Source organism: Melitaea cinxia, chromosome 27, assembly GCF_905220565.1.
Source record: "Melitaea cinxia chromosome 27, ilMelCinx1.1, whole genome shotgun sequence".
Lineage (NCBI taxonomy): Eukaryota > Metazoa > Arthropoda > Insecta > Lepidoptera > Nymphalidae > Melitaea > Melitaea cinxia.
Window position 1 is genome coordinate 10481412 of NC_059420.1, and position 24878 is coordinate 10506289.

The following is a 24878-nucleotide window of genomic DNA, read 5'->3' on the forward strand; positions in this document are numbered from 1 at the left end:
AGAGGGGGTGGCTAAATTCTTTAGTGCCGTAGCCACACAGCACCGTAGCCACACAGCACCCCTAATGTGTGGGTAGCACAAAAATAAATTAGTGCGAATTAAAAATTATCCAGTCATATATTATTCTAGTCTACACATATTATTCTTAAAATCGCAATCAATGTTCAATATTGAAACTAAAAAAAAACCCTTTTAAAAAAATGTACCTACATATCAAAACGGAGCCTCTCTAGTTACATAGACTTTCTATGTTGATAAACTGGATTTACACAAGCATTAAACTAACCCACATAATTGTGTCATATACTTATGATCTTTATATAAGTCTCTGATTGTTATCTATCAGTATTTTATAACTGACATATTTTAGTATTTAATTGCAATTGATTTTTGTTCCTTTTATGTTTCTTTTCCTCTCTTGTTTTTTTAATCTATATATTAATACGTGAAGAAAAAACTTTGTACCACTTTTTACGAAAATTGTGCGGACGGAGGAGTATGAAATTTCGTACACTTATAGTCTATTTAGAGGAGTGTAGAATGCTAATTTTTTTTTATTATGCATAAAAACATATTAAATCAATAAAAAAGAAAAAACATTACACACACTACCATGTATTTGACACACACGTGCATATATACTCTTTTGTTGATTGTCAGTCTGTAGTCGAATCGAATTTTTTTTAAAAAGGTTCTTTATTTTCATAATTTGTTGGATTTCTTTAATTTAATTTTTTAATTATGGTCGAATTTCGGCTTTTGGGCGACCACTAGTATTAATTAATATCCTTTCTTTTTGTTTAGTTTTAAGTCGTGTTGGCTTAATATGTAGTTGTATTCACATATGACTGCGAAGGCACTTTTAACTTTTTTATTATTATTGTGTTTCATAATTAATAAATACCTTGAAAAAAACGTGACGTAACGACTAACTAAGGGTGCAAAACAGTACCTAGTGCAACACAGCTACACTGCTAACTGCAAAACGGTATCTATACTATAGAATATAGGAAAAAAGATTTACCATCTTTTCTACTTGGCAACTCGACTTCTATAAAGTTTGGTGTAAAGGCTTGACCAGCTTCTGCAAACAAACAAAAAATATTCAAAATACACAATTTTTGAAGTAACTTGCAAATGTGTAATATTATCCTGGTATTACAAATGGAAAAGTTTCGTTTGTGATGATGAATGTATATTTGTTACTCTTGACCCTAGAGGCATTACTCTGTCCTTCAAGGTCAATCATGTTCTATATGTTTTTGCATGTGACCATGTATATTTCATATATGTATTGTACATAGATGTAATGTAGGAATCTTGTTTATGAATGTCTTAAACAAATTTTAATTACACTTCGAAGATTCCGCAATGCTTGAAGACAAAAGTTTTCGAGCAATGCGTCCTGCCTGTGTTAACATACGGAGCCGAGACGTGGACACTGACCAAGGGACTGGTCCACAAGTTTAAAGTCACTCAACGTGCAATGGAACGGGCTATGCTTGGGGTCTCTCTCAAAGACAGGATTAGAAATGAGACTATCCGCGAGAGAACGAAAGTAACCGACATAGCCCACAGAATTAGCAAGTTGAAGTGGCAGTGGGCTGGTCATCTGTGTCGCAGGACCGATGGCCGTTGGAGTAGACGGGTCCTAGAGTAGAGACCGCGTCTTGGCAAACGCAGTGTGGGACGTCCTCCGGCCCGTTGGACCGACGATCTACGTAAGATTGCCGGTGTAGGCTGGATGAGGATTGCGGAAGACCGGGATGTGTGGCGCGAACTTGGGGAGGCCTATGTCCAGCAGTGGACTGCGATAGGCTGAAGTGATGAAACAAATTTTAAATAATTGTTTTTTGTCTTTGTAATATGTACAATAATTTCTTAGTAAGGGTATTAGATTTTATTATTGTAATTATTTCTTAGATAACAATGTTCATTACTATGCTGTGGCAGCTTCTAACTAAAACAACACTCAGCAACATAACTGTAAACATTGTTGTGAAATCTATATATGTGTATGTTTCGCAAGTTGTCCTAATAAATAAATAAACAATGAAACTTATTGTATCATACACTTATTTGCCACTACATTGTTAAAATGAAAACCACACAAATTTATCAAAAAGAACCATACCAGTGTTGTCATCGTAGTCGCTGCCATTATCGTGCTTCACGTGCAGGAAGAGTCTACCTTTATCACCTACAAGTAAGAGTTATTATATATCATTAATTATCAAACATAATTTATATTTATATTTATAATCTCTAAACATTTTTTAATATCATATCAAAAATTGACCGCTCCAGCGGGGTTCGAACCCGCGTCTCCGACTGACCGTGTCCGTTACGGGTTTCTGTAAAGAGCTCACTATAGACGGCGCCACGGTTCGCTTAAACCTAATATAAAAAATCATCATATCAAAAATTTCTATCTAGCGGGTACATCGTTCCATAGCTTAATTGGCTTGAGCTCCGACACGGTCAGTCGGAGACGCGGGTTCGAACCCCGCTGGAGCGGTCAATTTTTGATATGATTTGTTTCCTAGTTTAATAGCCTATTACAAACGATTTTCAAATATAGCCATAGCTGGAATTCGTTGTTGTTTTAGCTCGCGCGGCACCCACTTTGCCACAACAGAGCTTTCGCATACCCAAATGTTCATGGACGATACGTCCAACACGTTCCTTTGATATCTTTAGAGCATCAGCTATCTCAATCAACTTCGCTTTGCGGTCATTCAAAAGTATTTTGTTGAATTTTTAGATGTTTTCTTTGTTTATTTTATTTATTTATTTCAACAGTAACAATGCCATTAAACCCTTAATGGGTTTGTCTTGGCATATTTACATTCGAAGTCCTATATTTTAACACTTTCAATAAGAAAATAAATATATTAAAATATTTGTGTGTGCTATCTATCTTAATATATATAAATCTCGTGTCACAATGTTTGTCCTCAATGGACTCCTAAACTACTTAACCGATTTTAGTCAAATTTGCACACCGTGTGCAGTTTGATCCAACTTAAACGATAGGCTATATTTTATTTTGATATATTATGTTATTATTATATTTCAGAAAAAAATAAGGTGATACGAAGTTCGCCAGGTCAGCTAGTATATCTATAAGTCAAAGTTGTTCTCAGTATTAAGTACAGGAATATCAATCAAAATATAAATAAACAATAATGCAGTATATGGGGTAGGGTAACAGAACATTTAAGAGATGCAAGCATAATGTTTGTGCGCAAAATGCGGGTACATGTTCAATACCGTGCGGACAACACGCTCACTGACAGGTTTATAAACATATACAGTCTGTTTACTGATTCTATATAATTTAAAAATAAAAATAAAATAGCTGTGTAATGATTTTTTTAATATGTTATTTTTTGTTTATCGTATATATTTATATATAAAGAGACACCTTAAATTTTACAATTTTACAATAAGGCAAACTAGAAGTAATAATTATTATAATGATTCAAATTCATTCCTAATATTTTGTTTATAGTATTGTTTTAATTTGTATTTGTTACACCGAACATCTATTTTTCATACCCCTTAAGTTAAGGTTAAGAGGGTTAATAAAATATAAAATTTTGTGTGCATATCGGGTAGATCTGAGAATCGGCCAACATCTATTTTTCATTCCTCTAAGTTATAAGGGGGGGGGGGGGGGTTTGAGAAGGTTAATAATATATATGGCCAAAACAACGTTTGCGGGGTCAGTTATATTTTATAAATATTAGCAAGATTTCATGATTGTTATAAACATTTTACCTACTAAAATATTAAAATAACGAAAAATCTCATTTATATTTATTTTCTCTTGTACAATTAATCTCTATAAGTAAAGTAAAAAATAATACAAATCATTTAGACACTGTAAAATTCGAGTGAATAAAAATAATTTCGATTTTTTTACTGGATATATTTATCTAAAGGTAACTTAGAAAAGACGCCGCGTTGACGCAGCGGTCACAGCCATGGATTGTACCTGTTGCGCTGGCGGTTGCAGGTTCGATCCCCGCACATGGCAAACATTTGTATTGGCCATACAGGTGTTTGCCGTGGTCTGGGTGTGGTGCCGTCGGTCCCGGTTGTTATCATATACACCTGATAGCGATCGTTACTCATAGTCGGGAATATGTCCGCCAACCCGCATTGGAGCAGCGTGGTGGATTAAGCTCTGATCCTTCTCCTACATGGGGAAAGAGGCCTATGCTCAGTAGTGGGATATTACAGGCTGAAGCGTAACTTAGAAATCTATACAAATAAATAAAATTGGAGTCTCTGTTTGTAATATTAAAATAACCGCTTTTTACTAACGGATGTTTACACGGTACATATACCGAAATAACATTTTTTACAATTTTTGTCTGTCTGTCGGTCTGTTTGTTCCGGCTAATCTCTGAAACGGCTGGGCCGATTTTGATGGGGCTTTTACTGACAGATAGCTGATGTAATAAGGAGTAACTAATGCTACTTTTATTTTAGAAATTTATTTTGTAATTCTGCAAAGTGAACAATAACTTTTTTGTTAGATTCCACACGTGCGAAGTCGCGGTCGTCCAAACGTAATTATGTCATCTGTATGTACCAATTAGCAATACATATAATAAAAATATAACGGATCGCTATTTGTTCATGAAAGATATATGAGAAAAAAATATTATCAGGATTTTATCAACGCAAATAGCACCCAAAACAATTATTGTTAGAATTTTTGTCTGTTTGTCTTTGCGTTTGTGCACGCTAACCTTATCCGATTTAGATGTAGTTTTCACTAATATATTGTGCTAATCTTCACTTAAGATTTAGTAGTTGTTTCATGTTAATCGGTTCCTAAATAAATTATCTTCTTTCCAACAAAAAAAGAACTATCAAATTAGGTTCATGAACGACGAAGATATCCCCGAACATACATTAATATATATATACCGTATATATATACCGTATGTATATATATATATATATATATATATATGTCGAATTGAGCAACCTCCTCATTTTTTGAAGTCGGCTAAAAAGTAATGCCAATTTAAAGAATCACGTTGAACATAATAAACACCTAAAACGCGGACGAAGTCGCAGGCACAGCTAGTTGTAAATATATTTAATATTTATTATGTATTGATGTGACCCAGCAGACGTTGTCCTGCTTAGCGAACTGACCAACTCAGAAGTTTTAATTTTTTTTAATTTCCCAATTTTTTAAATCGCGTGGTACAGTAACCGAGCGGGATGGAAGCGAAATCGAAAAAAGCGTAACAATACTTAAATCCAATATGGCAGACATTTAAAGATGGCGGTTAGTCCGCCATCGATTTTTGAAGAAAAACTTTTTTACGCACGCTTGACTTGGGGTATAAGTTGGTGAATGCGTGACGAGAGCGTAACGAAGTGTTATCGTGCGAGGCGAAAGGAAGTTGAGACGGAGATATAAGTTAGTGAAGATAGAAAGGGAGAGAGTTACGTTTCGTAAGTTTTACTATAGTCGTGTTTAAAGCACACGTTTTTTTATATTTTCCTATATTTCGAATGTCAAATGAAAGGATTTTCTGAGAATGCACAAGGAACCTGTCCAGCGATAGCTAAAATGAAAAAATCTTTAAAAAAAAACAAGCCCTTACTTTATATGCGTTAATAATTGTGTTTTCTGGTAAACGAAAGAAAACCGACTTCAATAATATCGACAAGTAAGACAAAAAAATTGTCGAGTAAAAATACGCATTATCAAAGATTACTCCAAAAGTTGTAATTCTCGATGAAATTTAAATGTGACCACATGATAAACATCGGCTTTGGATAAAATTAAAAATCATCAAAATCGGTATACCCAGTAAAAAGTTATGCGGATTTTCGAGGGTTTTCCTCGATTTCTCTGGGATCCTATTATCAGGTCCTGGTTTCCTTATCATGGTACCACACTTAGGATATCACCTTTCCAACATAATAAGAATTATTAAAATCGGTTCATAAACGACGAAGTTATCCCCGAACATACATAAAAAAAAATATATATATATATATATATATACTAGCTGACCCCGCAAATGTTGTTTTGCCATATATTTTATTAACTTTCTCAATAAACCCCTAATACCTTAGGGCAATGAAATATAGGCCGATTATATGTTGGCCGATTTTTAGACCTACCCGATATGCACACAAAATTTCATAATATTTTACTAACCCTCTTAACCCCCCCCCCCCTTATAACTTATATAATATATATATGAAAAATAGATGTTGTTCGATTCTCAGACCTACCCAATATGCACACAAAATTTCATGAGAATCAAGCCATTTTGGAGGAGTTTAACTACAAACACCGCGACACGAGAATTTTATATATTAGATACGGTTGAATTGAGTAACCTCCTCCTTTTTTAAAGTCGGTTAAAAAGAATAAAATAAACTTTTCCTTTAAAACTAACATAATTATACTGTTATTTTACAATTTAAAACAATATATATACAAGTAAATTAAATAGCTTGATCTAATTTTTAAAATTAACCTGACGTGACCGCCTGAAGCCACTTTCTTGTATATTTATTAATTTTTCATTTCATAAAAACCTACAAAGTTTGTAGTGCTTCCTGCTCCGGGAGTTGTGGACGTGATTCCCACCCCGAGTCTGGGTGTAATATACATATTTATTTATATATTATGTATTATTTATATGTACGTTTATTGAAAAAATGTATGTAGCTATACCAGTTGGCTGTTGCCTATACCACAAGCATTAATTTGTTTACTTTAGGAACAGACGACGTGCGTGTATGGTGTAGATATTTATATTTTATTTAATATATTTATCAATAAGATAACCAAGAAAGAAAAACCAAGAAAATGTGTATGTGCAGTCCTTGTGGGTCTCCCCACCGTGCCTCGGAGAGCACGTTAAGCCGTCATTCCCAGTTGTTGTCATATACATTTGATAGCGATTGTTGATCACAGTAGGGAATATATCCACCAACCCGCATTGGAGCAGCTTGGTGGATTTAGCTCTGATCCTTCTCCTACATGGGGAAAGCGGCCTATGCCCAGCAGTGGGATATTAAAGGCTGAACTGTAAGCTGAGGCGTAAGAAATAATAATAATATTTATCGATTAAAAATATTAAAATTGGATTTTTCAAATTTGTATTAAAAATATAAGACATACAAATATTCAAGTACTTACTGTTGGGTTCACCGGCCACATTATTATTCACGTTATAACTATTATTTTCGTTTTGTTTATCTAATATTTTCATTTGACGAGCACGAAAATCACGTACGCGTTCCGTTGAACTTTTGGGGGGTTTTTTAATCTTATTTATAGCATCATTTTCTTTTTTTCTCAGCCGATATTCACGACTCCTTTCAGCATCAGTTTTCGGCATACTTGCAAAATTAATTCATTAGTGAGATTAAAATATTCACATAATAATAATCACTTAAAATTTCAATTTGTAAAATGATGATTCAAAAGTGCTTTGGAAGCCTATTTAAATAAAGATATTTTGAGTTGTTTTGATTTGATTTGACATAAATAAATATACACAAGTAGTACACGTTTGGTTTACACTCGTAACAAATTAAAAATATTGTGCGACTGCCAGTGGAGTACAGTTAATTTCGCCACTGTCACGTAGACTATACAACATAGAGTAGAATAAATATTATAAGGAACAACAATACAATAGACGAACGAAGGAAATTGATCGGTGTGGTTGAGATAACAGTCTCAAATTTCAATCTTATTTTGAATCAACAAAGAAAATAGACAAAAACATTTAATGTGTTATATATAAAACCTATTATGTATTGATAATTATACTAGGACAGACATGATTCATTTAAATAAATATATAGCTTTAACATACACATACGATCATCTGATCCTAAGGTATACTTAATGTCTGTGGTTTACTTTTAGGTAACAGTTGGTTGATAAAGCTTTTTTTTTTAAGTTATGCTTGTAAATTATTAAAAATATGCATATGAATAATAATATGTGCCGCTGGCAGTTGAGACAGTTGAACCTTGGGGTAACAGTGCAAAAAAATTTACATGAGATAAATTTATTGCCTCCACTGGTGACAAGAGGGCTGGTGCATTGTTTTTGTCCTGAGAATCGGCATAGCGATTCAACGTGGACATGCAGCCAATATTCTTGGCACAATTCCACGTGTACATGATAGTACGTACGTACGTAATATTTAGTTATTATATAGTGAAATTGTGAATTGTAAATATTCATATTATTTTGTAAAATAAAAGCTTATTTTTAAAAATTAAATGCATAAATTATCATACAAAACAAACCATAGACAATTAGACAACATGACGTGCGCTGTCACTGTCAGTTGTATTGTTTTACTAAAGAACGGCTAGATTATTGTTTAGGTTGAAATTTTTCTTAGTGATAAATATTATATTCTTATACTTACTATCCTATTCCGGATTGAGAGAAATTAAAAAAAATAATCAAATATCATAACAATTGGTAAAACCGTTTTTGACTAATAAATTAAGTCACTAAAACGACTTTGTTTTATATATTACTAGCTGCCCGAACCATAGAGCAACATGGAGGGGAGTAGCCATAGCGTTTTTTACCGATACAAAACTGCCTGTCATTTTTTGTGGGGGGGAAATCTGTGTTACGCACACTTTATCTAATTCCCACGCAAAAATAATCATCCGTAAATACGAAACTCACACATACTAAATTTAAAAACACACATTATTCACGCACACAATAGATACATTCTGTGTCATTACAGTATAATGACATGCCGAACGTAGACTGACAAGTTGCTTACAGCCGTGGTTGTAACAACAGCTGTCGATACGCATTATCGATAAGTTCAAGTACTCGGTTAGGGAAATTAGGTTTTTAAAATGACACAAAGGTAAGGTGTTATTATAAAGATGGACTTTATTTATTATGTACTACAATAACTATCATGTCAAAAATAAACTAAATGTTTATATCATTTTCAGAACTTTTAAGAAGTTTTTTTATAAATATGACGAATACATTTTTGTGGGTTTTATTTTTTCATATAGTTCGGTATATTTTTGCATTATTAATCTTGTCAGTTCCACACTTGAAAGTCAGAGGTATTGAAATGATTTGAGCAAATGACACTATTTCTTGTAGGCGTCCTAGTTACGCTTTTTTCGTCGACCTACGTTGTATTATACCGATTAACATTCTACTGGATGTACCGATTTGGATGATTCATTTTTTGGTGGAAAGGGGATATCCCTAGTTTAGTACCATGATAAGGAAACCAAGATCTGATGATGGGATCCCAGAGAAATCAAGGGAAACTCTTAAAAATCCGCAATAACTTTTTACTGGGTGTACCAATTTTAATAAATTTTAATTTAATCGAAAGCTGATGTTTGTCATGTGGTCACATATAAATTTTATTGAGATCTGATAACTACTTTTTGAGTAATCTTTGATAACGTGTATGACTATGTACTTGACTATTTTTTCGTACTATGTACTTGACTATTTTTTCGTCGATCTACGTTGTATTACTCGTCGATGTAATTGAAGTCGTTTTTTTTTCGTTTGCGAGCAAACACAATTATTCATGGATACGCTCCTTTTTTATGTTTGGGCGACAAGTCGCAAATTAGGCTCTTTTTAATCCTCAGCGTGGGCAACAAGTTAAAAGTACAAAAACCGTTACAAAAAATATTGTTTTTTTTTTAATGAACCTTAATTTCAGTATTGATAAAATAACAGAGTGATGGCATTTGGGAATTGGAAAATGTTATTGACACAATAATATATTGTCTAAATTAGTAATTTGAAATTTTTTACTTATTAATTTTATCAAAATTTAATAAACAGAGGAAAAAACATTTGTTTCATATTTTATTAAGAATTTCGTATAAGGGGATATCTATTAATTACGTGAGCTATTTTTCGATCAGTTTCGACCCCCTCCCCCCTAGGTGAGATTTAGTGACATTTTCCTGGACCCCCTTGCGTGAGATTGATGTTGAATATAATAGAGATTGACGGGAAATAATAAACTGTTCCGGTATACTACAGCTAATTTATTTGAATTAAATAAAATTCAAAGCAAAAGCTAAATGATTTTAATAGAAATGAGTTAGATTTTAGCGGGTAAAATAAACACTCAAAATATTTTTTTTAATATGTGTAATATTTTATATTTTTTTTCCTTGATGTGAGATTTTCGATTACCTTGGTTTAAATGAAATTTGGTGAGATTTCATTGGACCCCTATTCGTAATTAATGAATGACCCCTAAATAATGAAAAATATTTTGCTACTCCTTACATTACATGTGACGTGTTTATTAAATTTAAAAATATTTATTAATATTGCACAATATTTCATAGTGTTGATGGATCAACGTGGGTTCCCAAACCACATGATTACATTTGCAATGAACATTTTATTAGAGGCCAAAAATCAGAAGGATCAATCAGATGGACATAGGCCTCCACAAGTTTACGCCAAAAATAACGTGAACTCATGTGTTTTGCCCATAGTCACCACGTTGGGCAGGCGGGTTGGTGACCGCAGGGCTGGCTTTGTCGCACCGAAGACGCTGCTGCCCGTCTTCAGCCTGTGTGTTTCAAAGCTAGCGGTTGGATGGTTATCCCGCCATCGGTCATCTTTTTAAGTTCCAAGGTGGTAGTGGAAGTGTGTTATCCCTTAGTCGCCTCTTATGACACCAACGGGAAGAGTGGTGGCTATAATCTTAGCCGTAGCTTATGGCAAGACTATTTATAAGTATATAATGTATCTTAGTTTAATTATCTACAAGATATAAAATATATTATTCGTTCGAACATTATTTTATTTGTAAAATGTTTACAGCATAGTTCGGAGTTTTTTTCTGTCAACCTTGACACCAGCACAATGCGGCAGAGCATCCAGGAATCGAACTCCGCCTGCTAATCGCATCTTATATGACACCTGCGAAAAGGTTAATAATTATAATGACAGCTATTTCATTTGAATTCTCTAAAACTGCTAACGCAGGTAGAGCACAGCAAGAAATATCCTGCTCAAAATCTGGAGCAGACCGACTGGGGAAGTACCTCGACCTTACAAAAGATTACAGCAAAATCAAACTCCTTTGAAGCAGTGTTATGTTTGGGGTAGGGTAAATGTACTTGCGATACTTCTGGTGTTGTAGACTTCTATAGGCTACGGTAGTCGATTACCAACAGGTGAGCTGTACACTTGTTTACCATCCTAGTTGTATGAAAAAAAAAATACATTGATTTGATTGATATTAAGTTAATGGCTGACCTAGTCAAATTCATACTAATAATAATAATAATAATATTATGATATTATTCTCTTTTTCTGAATATTTATAGATTTTAGATAGTTCTGACAATAACGAACACAGAAAAAGAAATTATCCACTTTGGTGCCGTAGTTCTGAAGTGATGCGCGTACACACGTTTCAACGATTCTTTTTTATTTATATAGATATATATTTACACTAACATTTTTAGAATACTCAGACTGTAGACATGTAGTCCAGAGTATTTGTGTAATTGCTCCGAGCAAAGCTTACTCGTATTTGGTTTCAAAACTAAAAAAAGTTAAAACGATATTTCATGATGATAATGATGCGAACATTTAGTGCAATTAAAAATTAAGACAAAGTTAATAATAATAGCTACATAGAGCGTCATACTTTTTTTTCAGACAGAGATAATTTTATTTTATAGAATAAAAAATTATAAAATATATTTATGGTAGAATCACTCGTAAAAACTTGATATAAATTATCTTAACGTACCTTCAACCACCAGTAATATTAAGATTGTCGGGCCTTCAAGTTAAATATAAGAAACCTAATTTTTGAAGTAAAACTTCTTTGCGCATCCTTGACTTGGAAAGTGAGCTGGTGAATGCGTGACGAGGGCGTTACGAAAAATGTTATCGGACGAGGCGAACGTTGAATAAAAAAGTTGAGAGGGAGATATAAGCTAGTACAGATAGAAAGATAGAGAGTTACGTTTCGTAACTTTTACTTCAGTCGTGTGGTCTAACGCACGCTCGAGTTTTATTTAACTTTCAACTTACCTGTTTGCCGACAAAGTCAACAATCTCTTGTTCAGTCACTTGAGCTCCAGGTTTCAGTGCCACGAAGGCTGTGGGTAGTTCGTGGAACTCCTCATTCTTGGCGCCCACAACACCCACTTCTAGTACTGCAGGGTGTTGCAAAATTATTGATTCAATTTCAGCTGGAGGTACCTGTACATAAATAATTAGTGAATAAATGTCTTAACATTTACGCATGGTCTTATGTACTTAAGATACGCAACTTTTGCCTGTGTTACAAATTATAAGTTATCGCTGACTGATATAGCTACATAGGTATGTTTTATTACACTCATACTGAGGCAGAAATTGTGCCTAAAATATCTAGAGCAGGAAGCAGAGTTACTGCAAACTGTCTCAACGGGCTAGTGCAAAGCATAAAAGTGATTAAAAGTGATTAAAAGTTTAGTTTCTCGTTTGCCAACCTTGTGGTATAAAAAATAGCTAATTGAATAGAGAAGATAGCTGACCATTACCACCTACTTGGGATCCCATTGTTAAAATAATAAAATCAAAAAACAAGCATAATATGCCACAGATTAAAGACTCAGTTAGCACTTTCGAATAACTTTGTAACGTTAGGACGTCTGATACCTCGGTTTTCCCGTGACCATGGTTGCTAAAAAACTTAAAAAACCGCGATAAAATCCAAAAGAGTTGTTTCATTATAAAAAATAGCTAATTTTAAGTTATTACATGGTAGTTATTGAACTTTATGAGATCCTTGAGCCTGTCCACGACGTACACGTACTGATCTTCATCGTAGTATCCGATGTCGCCACTCTTGAAGAATCCTTCTTCGTCCAAGTATTCAGTTGTTTCGCCAATGTATCCTATAGAAAGAAAGAAAGAAAATAATGTTTATTGGATCACATTTTATAGCAGTCATACATAAAAATAATACTATAATTACTAATCGGGACAAAATGATAATGTATTATTAATTTTTTTGTTAGCTACACATTAGGGAATTCTAAACATTTTTTAATATCATATCAAAAACGGTTACGATCGCTTAAAACTGAATATAAAATCATCATATCAAAATTTCGACATACGGTTACACGGTCAGTCGAAGATGCAAGTTCAATCCCCGCTGGAACAATCGATTTTTGATATGATATTAAAAAATATGTTTGAAATGATAATGATTTGTCAATAGCGTGACCAAATATGACCTATGTTTGCCACTCAGCAGTGCAAGCTAATTTTCAGTGGATCTATCAATAATTTACACTACTGACGGAACTAATGCGATTGTCACTTTGAAACTGCTGATATTTCGGCGACGTTATAGACTTCGCTCGTGACCATGGCCTCTGGTAAGTCGCTGAAATATTGAATTGGAAAATGCTATTTGACTTCGAAATTGAGAATACTCTCGTTCAGCCCGAGATTTTTTATTTTTTATTTTGTTTTATAAGATTACTATTTCGAGAAATCTTTTTTTGTGATTGGCTATATTTCATCATCGGCATCTGTTAGATAGTCTAACTAAAGACTATGAAAAAGTTTTGATCTTCTTCGTTCATATCGAAATTGCATTAACTGTAGTTTATTTCAGCAAAAAAAAAATAATAATAATACAGTGTATAATAATCACTACATAGTATATAACAAAGTCGCTTTCCGCTGTATGTATGCTTAGATATTTAAAACTACGCAACGGATTTTGATGCGGTTTTGTTTAGTAAATAAAGTGATTCCAGAGGAAGGTTTATTTTCGAATAAAATAGTACTGGAACAATGATGGTTTTTCCCCCTGTGCGAAGCCGGGGTGGGTCGCTAGAAATAATGATATAATATACAGTCGACTCTCGAATTCGAAATTTCGGGGACTCGAAAAATATTACGAATTATCGAGTGTTCGAAATATGAAATGGTTCGATATTTTTGAGAGAAATTAAATAAAACTTCGAATTATTAAGCGTTGATCAATTATACCATACAACTTTATTAACTGCTATTCTTTAACAATGACAAAAGTCACCTTTCTTCTCACCTCCCTATACATTTTCGATTTACGTCTTCTTTTCAGCAATCCTCAAGCATTTATACTTTTTAGGACTCATAACTAACACAAACATTTAATCTGTATACAACGAAAGAGTAACAGAGAACAGTAACTGAAACATAACTAAACAAACCAATTCTTGCGGAAGTGTATGTATGTCAAACTAATCATAATAAAAAAAGACTTGTGTACGATGATACATGTATTTACCATGTATTTACAAGTTTGAGCTTGTCTAGAAATGTACCTACTTAGAGGCTTTCTGTTTTTTTCTCTCTGCAACTTTGAATTGTCGAGTGTTTGACGCCGATGAGTTCGAATTAATAGTTTATTTGTTCGTATTACCAAGTGTATAAAAATGTATTGATTTATTTCGAAATATCAAGAGATTTTGTAGGAAACTCGTGATGACTTTGAATTATAGAGGTTCGAGTTATCGCAGGTTTGAATTAACGAGAGTCGACTGTAATACATAAAAATACAAAAATATACTAAAAGTAATAACTGTTTCTAGTATTGCTCTCAAGTAAGTGACACTTTTTTTTTATCGAGAACAAATTTCTGTAAGGGCTTATTTCACCAGTTGTCGATAAAAATTGTCCAGCAAATGAGTTGCGATTAGACTTTAACAATGAGGTAGAATAGGCTATTATGACCTGTCTCAAACCAATGAATAAACTACAAATTTTAGGTTAATTTCTACGAATAAAAATTTTCCTTTCATCTGTCAAATAGCGTTATCCAAACTGATGAATGAGGCCCTAAACATATTTTATGTAAAATCAAATTAGAAATAGGCCAGACAAAGTAAAAGAAATGTATCTCATTTACCTTTCATTAGTACAGGCGACTTGTAACAAATCTCTCCTCTCTGATTCGGACCCAAGGGCTGCCTGGTTTCCACATCTACTATCTGGATAAATATTTTAATTAAAAAAAATGAGGAAACGCTGAAAAAGTTTTAAAAACGAAAATAGCGCGGTTATATACATATTGAAGTAGGTATTAGTGTTCAATTAAATTTCTAGTCTAGGTGTCTCACCAAGTGGGGTTCAACGTTGAAATATGTATTATTGTCAGGAACACCTCACTAAATCGTACTCTTCGTAAAGACTTCAGTCAGCCAAATTCAGTGTAGTAGCGTTTAGCCACACATGTGTAGCGCCTTTGCTCATTAATGGGGCGTCTACAGGCTGATTCATATAAGTTTAGTTCAGATAAGAACTCCCCAATGAGACATATTTAGGTCCTAATAGTAACAGTAAAGAACTTTAATGTCGCCGTTGTATTTATATACATTACTTGATGCAATAACTAATTATTTATTACCTTAAGAACAAAATTGTAGTGAACATGGCCAACGCTCCCAGCCCGAAGCCCGAACCGATCGTGAATTGGAGTGCAAATGGCACCGCTTTCAGTCATCCCATAGCACTGGAAAACTAATTGAGCACTAGGAAATCTGGAATTTAAAAGAATACTCGATATAAACACAAAACTATTATTGAAAACATTATAACGTCATAAGATATTTGTTTTCAAATAAATTTTACACTTATGTTCAGATTTCCTATTGGGCTGTTGCTCCCAGCGGCCTACACAGCGTTTCCGGGATGGGGGGGGGGGATACTAAGACCCCAGCCATGTCAGAAGAAAACAGCCATCATGAGTCCTCTTAAGAGGATTCGGGATGGCTATTCGTCTTTAGGGTGCTCCTAGTGAGGAGACCAGCCGGATTAGTATGCTATCGGAATGCTCGATATGACGTTATATGTTATGCATTTTTATGGAACATTATTGTGTCATCATCACTACAGCCTATACAGTCCACTGCTGGACATAGGCCTCCACAAGTTTACGCCAGAAATAACGTGAACTCATGTGTTTTGCCCATAGTCACCACGCTGGGCAGACGGGTTGGTGACCGCAGGGCTGACTTTCTCGCACTGAAGACGCTGCTGCCCGTCTTCGGCCTGTGTATTTTAAAGCCAGCAGTTGGATGGTTATCCCACCATCGGTCAGCTTTTTAAGTTTCAAGGTGGTAGCGGAACCGCGTTATCCCTTAGTTGCCTCTTACGACACCCACGGGAAGAGAGGGGGTGGCTATATTCTTTAGTACCGTAGCCACACAGCCTAGTTATATGTATAAAAACCCACCCAAAATTACGTGTTATTATTACATTATTGTGTATCTTAATTGAATGATCGAAAGTAAAAGTTCAAGTTTTTAAGTGCTTATGTGTGTGAGAATAAATTACTAGATTCTAGAATATACCTAGATCCTAACCCCAACGTCAACACAGCGTGTCCCAAGGTCTAGGTTACCTCAGCTAGGTTAACCTGAGCTAGGTTACTTCAGCACGGGAACACAACACTACTTGAGAGCAATATTATTTGGCTGTGATATTCTTATATCAATATAGATAGAAATCACGGTCTTATACACAGGTCGGGCAACTATAGTAGTGAGGGTACGTCGGCTTTAATGGTTTACATCCGATTGTTGGGTGTGCTATGCATCGAAGAGAAAATGGCATTCTGTCTCTTTTTCTATCACACTTCACGTAGTTATGTTTTAAAATATAAGCAATTACAATGAAACGTCACTCAATATAACCTATTAAAATGAAGCGTCACTCAACCGGCGTGCGCAGTGCGAACCACGTGACCGCACACATCGATAGCGGTGACATATAGCGGCGTTGACGCGAACGAAAAGTTATGGCATTATTATGAAATTAGGCTTAGTTTCTTGACCTGTATATAAGACCATCTATAATATAAAAATGAGTCGCTGAATGTGTTGCTAAGCGCAAAACTCGAGAACGGTTGGACCGATTTCGCTATTTTTTTTTTTAAATATTCCTTGAAGTACGAGGATGGTTCTTACGGAGAGAAAATTCTAAAAAAAAAAAAATTAAATTTCCTGAAAAAGTCTAAAAACAACACTTTTCTATACTCCCATACAAAAGATTTGTGATAATACTTAAAAGTCACTGTTAGGCGATACGAAGTTCGCCGGGTCAGCTAGTGCGTGATAAAAATAGTAACGTATTTATCATTATCACCTCTTTCTAATCGCTTCTAAGATGCTCTCGTGACAAATTGTTCCAGTCACGCTAATTGCCTTAATCGAGCTTGTATCATAATGCGATGAATTTTCCAGCTTCATCAATTGCACAAAAGTAGTTGGTGTTGATGGTATATTGTTTATCTGAAAATAAATATGTAAAAGTTAAACTAAACAATTACTAAGTCACATTCAATGACTCGAGATTAAAGTTTGTGACTGGAAACATAAAAATACAAACGCCGAGATCAAAAAAAAACATGTGTAAGGAGCTTGGAAATATATCACAAGGGGGTGTAGTAAAATGACTTGTAATTATTTTTTCGAAAAGTGGCGTGTAGTGTGATCTTGACTCGCCGTTGCCAGGCAATTGCCCGGCTCGGCTTACCAGTCCCCAGTTATTCTGTTATTTTAGTGCGTAATTTTGGGTGGGAAAGGGGTTATTTATACATATAACTAGGTCGGCAAACAAGCGTACGGCTCACCTGATGGTAAGCGATTATCGTAGCTTATAGACGCCTGCAACACTAGAAAGATCGCAAGTGCAGTGCTAACCCTATCTCCAATCCCTCTCAGGAGCTCTGGTTACCTTACCCACCAACAGGAACATAATACTGCTTGAAAACAGTATTATTTAGCTGTGGTCTTTTGTAAGGTCGAGGTCCCCCCAGTCTGGCTGCTCCATATCTTGTGCAGGAAATTTTCTGTTCAAAATATGAAGCAGCTCGATTTTCAACCTCACTACGTATCACCATGGGGGAAGGAGGGAGGTTAAAACGCTAAAAAACCATCGCGTGATTAATGGATAGCTCTATAGGCGTTGTGTCGAATTATGTACTTATTAACAAATTTTCATTATTAATACCTTATACTTTTCAATGATTTCAAAACATTTTCTCGCATCAGCGTCATTGTGGAACACCGTCGTAAATCCTTTCAGGTGCGAGTACATTGCTAGTATAAGACCGGATGAGGTATAGAATTCGAACAGCACTAAGGTCAACACACCCAAGCTTGGACTGAAATAAAAAAAAATAGGTATTTTAGTAGGCTACAGAAGCATTTCAAAATAGACATTTTATAAGTTAAAATAATATTCGTTTTTAATAAATAAATTATACTATTGGTCGTCCAGAGATCGAAATTCGACCATAATTAAAAATTTAAATTAAAGAATATGAATTGCGAAAATAAAGAACCTTTTTTTTTTAATTTTTCAATTTGACTACAGACTTTGACAATCAACAAAAGAGTATAATATGCGTGTGTGTGTATCAAATAGGTAGTGTGTGTAATTTTTTTTATTAGTTTAATATATTTTTATGCATAATTTTTTTAAAAGTATTAGCAATCTGCACTCCTTCTTCATATAAACCATAAGTGTACGAAATTTCATACTCCTCCGTCCGCGGAATTTTCTTAGAAAGGGGTACAAAGTTTTTGCTTCACGTATTAGTATATAGAGATTTAATGTGATGCTGAAACCGATTCATAATGTAGACTCTGCAGAGAAGAATCGGCAAGAGATTCCGCACTCACTCTAATAAGCTTATCAAGATTATTTTATTGAATGAATTAGCCTTTAACGTCCCGAGAAGAGAGTGCTCATGCTGACTTGTGAAAAGCGTCTTATATAAATATAAATGAATGTTGCATAACTCGACAATGGCTCGACTAGTTTGGCTTATTTATTTTTTGTATATTCCTTAAGGCCAACGGAAGGTTTAAATACTTAAAAAAAATTGCTTTTAACTTTTGGCAGGAAGAAGTCTGTCTGGGCAGCTAGTATAATATATATACACCCCTATGTATGTTCAGCGATTTTGCATAGTTTTCGAGTTATGAATTTTTTTATATGTTTTTGAGAATTTTCCACCTGAACAACTTTAAAAATTTCTAAAAAAAAAAAATTGAAGACTTTTTAGAATTTTTGTTTTTGTATCTAAATATTCATAAGCTGTAGCTTCCCGCTTAAAAGATTCAGCTTCTTAACTTTGATGGAAATTGTGAAAATCTAAGTGTAAAGTGAAAATTTTACGTTTTGAGAACTATGACTTCAATTTTCAACTTAGAATTAAAAATCTAAACAGGCAATTTTATGGTTTCTAATTAGGCTTAAAAACTTTTCCAGAGTCTCAGCTTTCATAATCATAAATAAAAAGTTGTACTTAATGGGGCTACTTTTGCTAAAATTTGCCTTCAAAGGCATCAAGGTGGAAAATTCTTAAAATTACCAATTTGAATTAAAAAAAAATTTTTGCTCAATTTATTATTCTTTTAAGGTTAAATAGTTTTGTCGGCGCTCTAGCTGGGTCATACGTATAGGATTCGTGCGGAGAAAAATTATAAATCCGTAGACTGAGTGATATGGTTCCAAAACGATGGTGCTCCATGCCACTTTGCAAGAATAGTCAGACAACATTTAAAAGAAAGATTTAGAGACAGGTGGATCGGCCGTGGAGGGCCCATTGCATGGCCGCCGCGGTCCCCAGACTTGAATCCAATCGATTTCTTTGTCTTCTTGGTGATTCGGATACCCCAAGGGGTGCCCTATCTCTGGAATTCCGCTTATCACTACTTTTTGGGACAACCTGTATATATATAATAGAAGATGCCGTGTGGAGTTGGCCGAGTAAAATAGCACCACCCCCTTTCTTCTCGTGGGGGTCGTAAAAGGCGACCGAGGGATAAAGCCTGGCTCAAAATCATCAGGGTCCTGAAGAAGAAAAACTTTATTTGAAACCCGGAATGGGGTCTCCGTCAAGCATTTGTGGCATTGCTCTGAAATGCGAAACACTCCTGTAGCCGAACTGGCTCCACACGTACTCGTCGTTCCTGTGGGCCTAGCCAATGAGGTCGAGAGGATGGCGCAGAGCTTAGGCATCTCTACGTTTTCCTGAAGAGCGTCCTAGACGGCACAGTGTCTGTCTGACACTGTCTAAATCGTTTGCAATAGACGGACTATGAGGAATAGAAGAAGGGCTACTATCACGCTACTCTTTAATAGTAAACGAAATAAATGGATTTCTCGTTCCACACAAGACGGGAAGGAAGGATCTTTGTGAAGTGATTATTGTATAAAAAAATCCATCTTCAATTAAACCCTGGTTTTTTTCGACTATCTAAGAAATTTACCTTAAAACTCACCCTAGTTTTTAGATAAATTTCTCTTTAACATTTACCAACAGTTTTCTTAATTTTTCATTTCAAAAGAACCTTCTATAAAGTATTAAGTACCTTTTGAAGAAAAAATATGTATGAATTCGGTAAATATACAGGGTGGCCGATCACTTGACGTCATAAAAAAAAATTTAGGTCCGGTATGTTGTGGGGTATCCGAATCACCCCCATGTATGTTACGCGATTTTTTATAGTTTAGGAGTTATGAATTTTTTTCGATTTTATGAGAAATTTCGACTTGACCATCTTAAAAAATTTCTAAAAAAAAAAGAAAAAATTTTTTTAGAGTTTTATTTTTTGCAACTGAATTCGCATAAGTTGTACTTTTATGCATAAAATAATCAGCTTCGTAGCTTTGATGAAAGTTATGAAAAAGTTTGTCTAAAGTCAAAAATATACGTTCCGTGAATTAGGACTTAAATTTTCAACTTTAAATTAAAAATCTAAACAGGTGACCTTATGATTTCTTAGTTAGTCTTAAAAATGCGCCAGACTCTCAGCTTTCATAATAATAATAAAAAAGCCGTACTTAATATGGAAAATTTGGCTAAAATCGGTCTTCAAAGACAGCAAGGTGGAGAATTCTTAAAATTAGCCTATCGATTAAAAAAAGTTTTTTATCATTCCTAAGGCTAATTAATGATTAGAAAATGCTGGAAACCTATTGTGTTGGTTGGATAAGAAAAGTTTTAGGCTTTTAAGTAAGAACAAGATCATAATGTTAAAATCATTTAATATTTTTAAAATTTATAATAAATGTTCAACGTGGCCATCTTCAGCAGCAATGAAATAACGAATGGTGACACAAGTAGCAGTAAACACAATGTGACCACAACTGAGATCAGTTACTAACGAACTAGCTTTGATCGGTTGCGATCGGCCTCTTATGCCACCGAGAGTGAGGGAGATAGCAATATAGTTTCTTATCCTTTCAGCCCATTGTTATTGCGGGTAAAATTTGCCGTTTTTTACGACGGTATAGAATGTGTATTGTTTCTGGAGGTGGCCACGTTGAAAATTTATTATAAATTTTAAAAATATTAAATGATTTTAACATTATGATCTTGTTCTTACTTAAAAGCCTAAAACTTTTCTTATCCAACCAACACAATAGGTTTCCAGCATTTTCTAATCATTAATTAGCCTTAGGAATGATAAAAAACTTTTTTAATCGATAGGCTAATTTTAAGAATTTTCCACCTTGCTGTCTTTGAAGACCGATTTTAGCCAAATTTTCCATATTAAGTACGCCTTTTTTATTATTATTATGAAAGCTGAGAGTCTGGCGCATTTTAAGGTCACCTGTTTAGATTTTTAATTTAAAGTTGAAAATTTAAGTCCTAATTCACGGAACGTATATTTTTGACTTTAGACCAACATTTTCATAACTTTCATCAAAGCTACGAAGCTGATTATTTTATGCATAAAAGTACAACTTATGCGAATTCAGTTGCAAAAAATAAAACTCTAAAAAAATTTTTTCTTTTTTTTTTAGAAATTTTTTAAGATGGTCAAGTCGAAATTTCTCATAAAATCGAAAAAAATTCATAACTCCTAAACTATAAAAAATCGCGTAACATACATGGGTGTGATTCGGATACCCCACAACATGCCGGACCTAAATTTTTTTTTATGACGTCAAGTGATCGGCCACCCTGTATTGTAATTGAGTATAAATAAATTACCTGTATACATTACTATAATACACATCATACTTGTAATTTGCACGCCTTTTAGAGGTGGGTACTTACGCACATTCTTTGTCTTGGATGTATAATAGCAAGTTTAAATGGGGAATTTTAATTCCTTTCGATACGCCAGTAGTGCCAGATGAGAACAGAATCAGAGCTATATCATCAGACCCATTCACAGGAGCCGCCTCGAAGTCCTCAACCGACGCATGTTCAGTTAAAAAATCCTTGAAACTTAGAGTATTCTCAAAAGATTCGCCGAATATGACGATTTTATCGATATATGCCAGTGGTTTGATGGTATCTTTGTGTTTATCATAAGCAGGCGGTGAAAGGAATAATACTTTCGGTTTGACCAGGTTGAGTCTATGCAACAATGAAGCTGAAAAGAATTTATTTTAACTTTATGGACATTATAACAATAATAGTAAATTAATTTCAATGTATTTAAATTAACACACGGTTATTTCTAGTGGTCGCCCAGACGTCGAACGATATTTGACCATTTTTAAAAATTTAATATAAAGAAAACCAACGTAATAGACATACATAGACGTATAATAATGTTGTAATAGACATACATAGACGTATAATATAATGTTCACGAATTTCCTATGGTAATTTCCTAAGTTCTGAACACGTATACAATATAAAGAAATAAATTATATTATCTTTTATTAGTTAACCTTTTTCAAGTGTTACATCGATGGGACAAAACGTAGCTCCAGCTGCCAATGTCCCATAGACAACAGGTACGAACTCCATCACAGTCTGGCTGCATATGCTGACCACATCTCCTTTTTTGATTCCAATGTGAGCCAGAGAGAGAGCCACGTCGACAGTAAGTTGCGCCACTTCCTTGAATGTCCTCCGTTCATTCGTGGCAGCGTCAATCTAGAAATAATTAGTTCTAGTTATGAGTAGAAAATTATTTAATCTATATATTCTGTTGAGGTGGGAGGACTGGGAAAATACCTCAACCTTACAGATGATCACAGAGGATATTACTCCACAAGTAGTGTTGTGTTCCTGTGGTAAGGTTGACCAGATCTCCTGGAGAGGCTCACCGTACGCTTTAGTTTATATCCCATAAGGGCATACCCCCAGAAGGGAGCGGTGCTTCGGAGCGCCTTCGATCCCGGTTGTTATTATGTTAAGATACTAAATTTATAAAAATAACACAGTTTTTAAACTAACTGCGGAGTTTTTTGCCCATTCTTCTTTTCTAAATCTGCATTCCAAATCATTGTTAACATCATATTTATAATATATTTTGAGGCTAACCACCTTTACAAACATACACGTTGAAACACGAAAAAGTAATTATAACATGTTTACACAAAAACACTTTACAGGTATAAGTATAGTAGCTAATCGTATGACCCGTTTGTAAAACGTTGCACATTTTTAAACGGTTTTATTTAGCTCACCCCGTTTGTTTTATTTTTTATTATTCTTGGGTCAAATTTAGTAATTCATATTTCACCCTCTTCCTGTCAACCGATTAATCTGAAATTTTGTATACACTTTGGATTTTGGTGACAATACAATTATGTTTATTCATTATCATTATAAATTCAAGATGGCCGCCGCTACAAAATGGCGGATAATTTATGTTTTATTAATCCCATCAATATGGGTATCAAATGAAAGGGCTCAACAAGCAGAATACAATATACTATAAAAAATTGAAATCCAAGATGGCGGCCGCTACAAAATGGCGGATAACGTAGGTTTTATCAAACCCATCAATATGGGTATCAAATGAAAGGGCTCAACAAGCAGAATACAATATACTATAAAAAATTGAAATACAAGATGGCGGCCGCTACAAAATGGCGGATAACGTAGGTTTTATCGATCCCATCAATATGGGTATCAAATGAAAGTGCTCAACCAGTATAATCAATGTACTATATAAAATTAAAATCCAAGATGGCGGCCTCTACAAAATGGCGGATAACTTAGGTTTTATCAATCCCATCAACATGGGTATCAAATGAAAGGTCTCAACAAGTAGAATACAATTTACTATGCAAAATTGAAATCTAAGCTGGCCGCCGCTACCAAATGTCTGATAACAATTTTTTATCAATCCCACCAATATGGGTATCAAATAAAAGGGCTTGACAAGAAGAATACAGTGCACTATACAACCTCAATATTTAAGATGGGCCTTGCAATAATGAAGCACTAAATGAATTAAACAGAATGCGAAATAAAAACTAAAAACTAGAAAATAAAAATAGGTAAAAAAACTTTTTAAGTTAAACGGTTTTATGTTAAACATACATTGCAATGTTTAAGATGAATGTACTAAAAACCAAAAAATAATAAAATAGATACAGTCGTGGGAATTATAAACATATGCATAGACTAGACTAAAATAAAACCGTGGGGCACGTCAATTGTCTACAATCGTTGATTAAAATGTTTGTTTTGTAATGTTACACTATAATTAGGCAGTTGTTCAACCGACAACGATGGACGTGTGATAAGTAGGGCTAGAATGTGGAAACAAGCTAGCAAGCTCGATTATAAGCGAGTTAAAGTAGACAATTGACGTGCCCCACGGTTTTATTTTAGTCTAGTCTATGCATATGTTTATAATTCCCACGACTGTATCTATTTTATTATTTTTTGGTTTTTAGTACATTTATCTTAAACATTGCAATGTATGTTTAACATAAAACCGTTTAACTTAAAAAGTTTTTTTACCTATTTTTATTAAAATTTACACTTAATACTTATTACACTTAGATAAAGATAATAAATAATTGTGTTTGCTCGCAAAAGAAAAAAAACCGA

At 34.2% G+C, this 24878-nt stretch overlaps 3 protein-coding genes across 3 annotated transcripts in view; all 3 read right to left on the reverse strand.

Moving 5' to 3' along the window:
• LOC123667008 overlaps positions 1-1068 on the reverse strand; it is a 37145-nt gene extending 36077 nt beyond the window's left edge. Inside the window, exon 1 of the mRNA XM_045601016.1 lies at positions 1025-1068. The gene's annotated coding sequence lies outside the window, so the exon portion shown is untranslated. The remainder of the gene's footprint in view (positions 1-1024) is intronic.
• Positions 1069-2093: 1025 nt separating this feature from the next.
• LOC123667009 lies at positions 2094-7651 on the reverse strand. Its single transcript, XM_045601017.1, has 2 exons — positions 7193-7651; positions 2094-2200 (listed from the first exon to the last, which is right to left on the reverse strand). The coding sequence occupies exons 1-2, from the start codon at positions 7392-7394 to the stop codon at positions 2094-2096; spliced, it is 309 nt and encodes a 102-aa protein (XP_045456973.1). The 5' UTR covers positions 7395-7651.
• Positions 7652-10832: 3181 nt separating this feature from the next.
• Positions 10833-23317, reverse strand: LOC123667010 (4-coumarate--CoA ligase 1-like). The gene is made up of 10 exons (XM_045601019.1): positions 23264-23317; positions 22757-22964; positions 22131-22452; positions 18065-18218; positions 17198-17343; positions 15459-15591; positions 14961-15042; positions 12812-12948; positions 12098-12268; positions 10833-10969 (listed from the first exon to the last, which is right to left on the reverse strand). Exons 1-10 carry the CDS (start codon positions 23315-23317, stop codon positions 10865-10867), a joined length of 1512 nt encoding a protein of 503 aa, XP_045456975.1. The 3' UTR covers positions 10833-10864.
• Positions 23318-24878: the final 1561 nt, after the last annotated feature.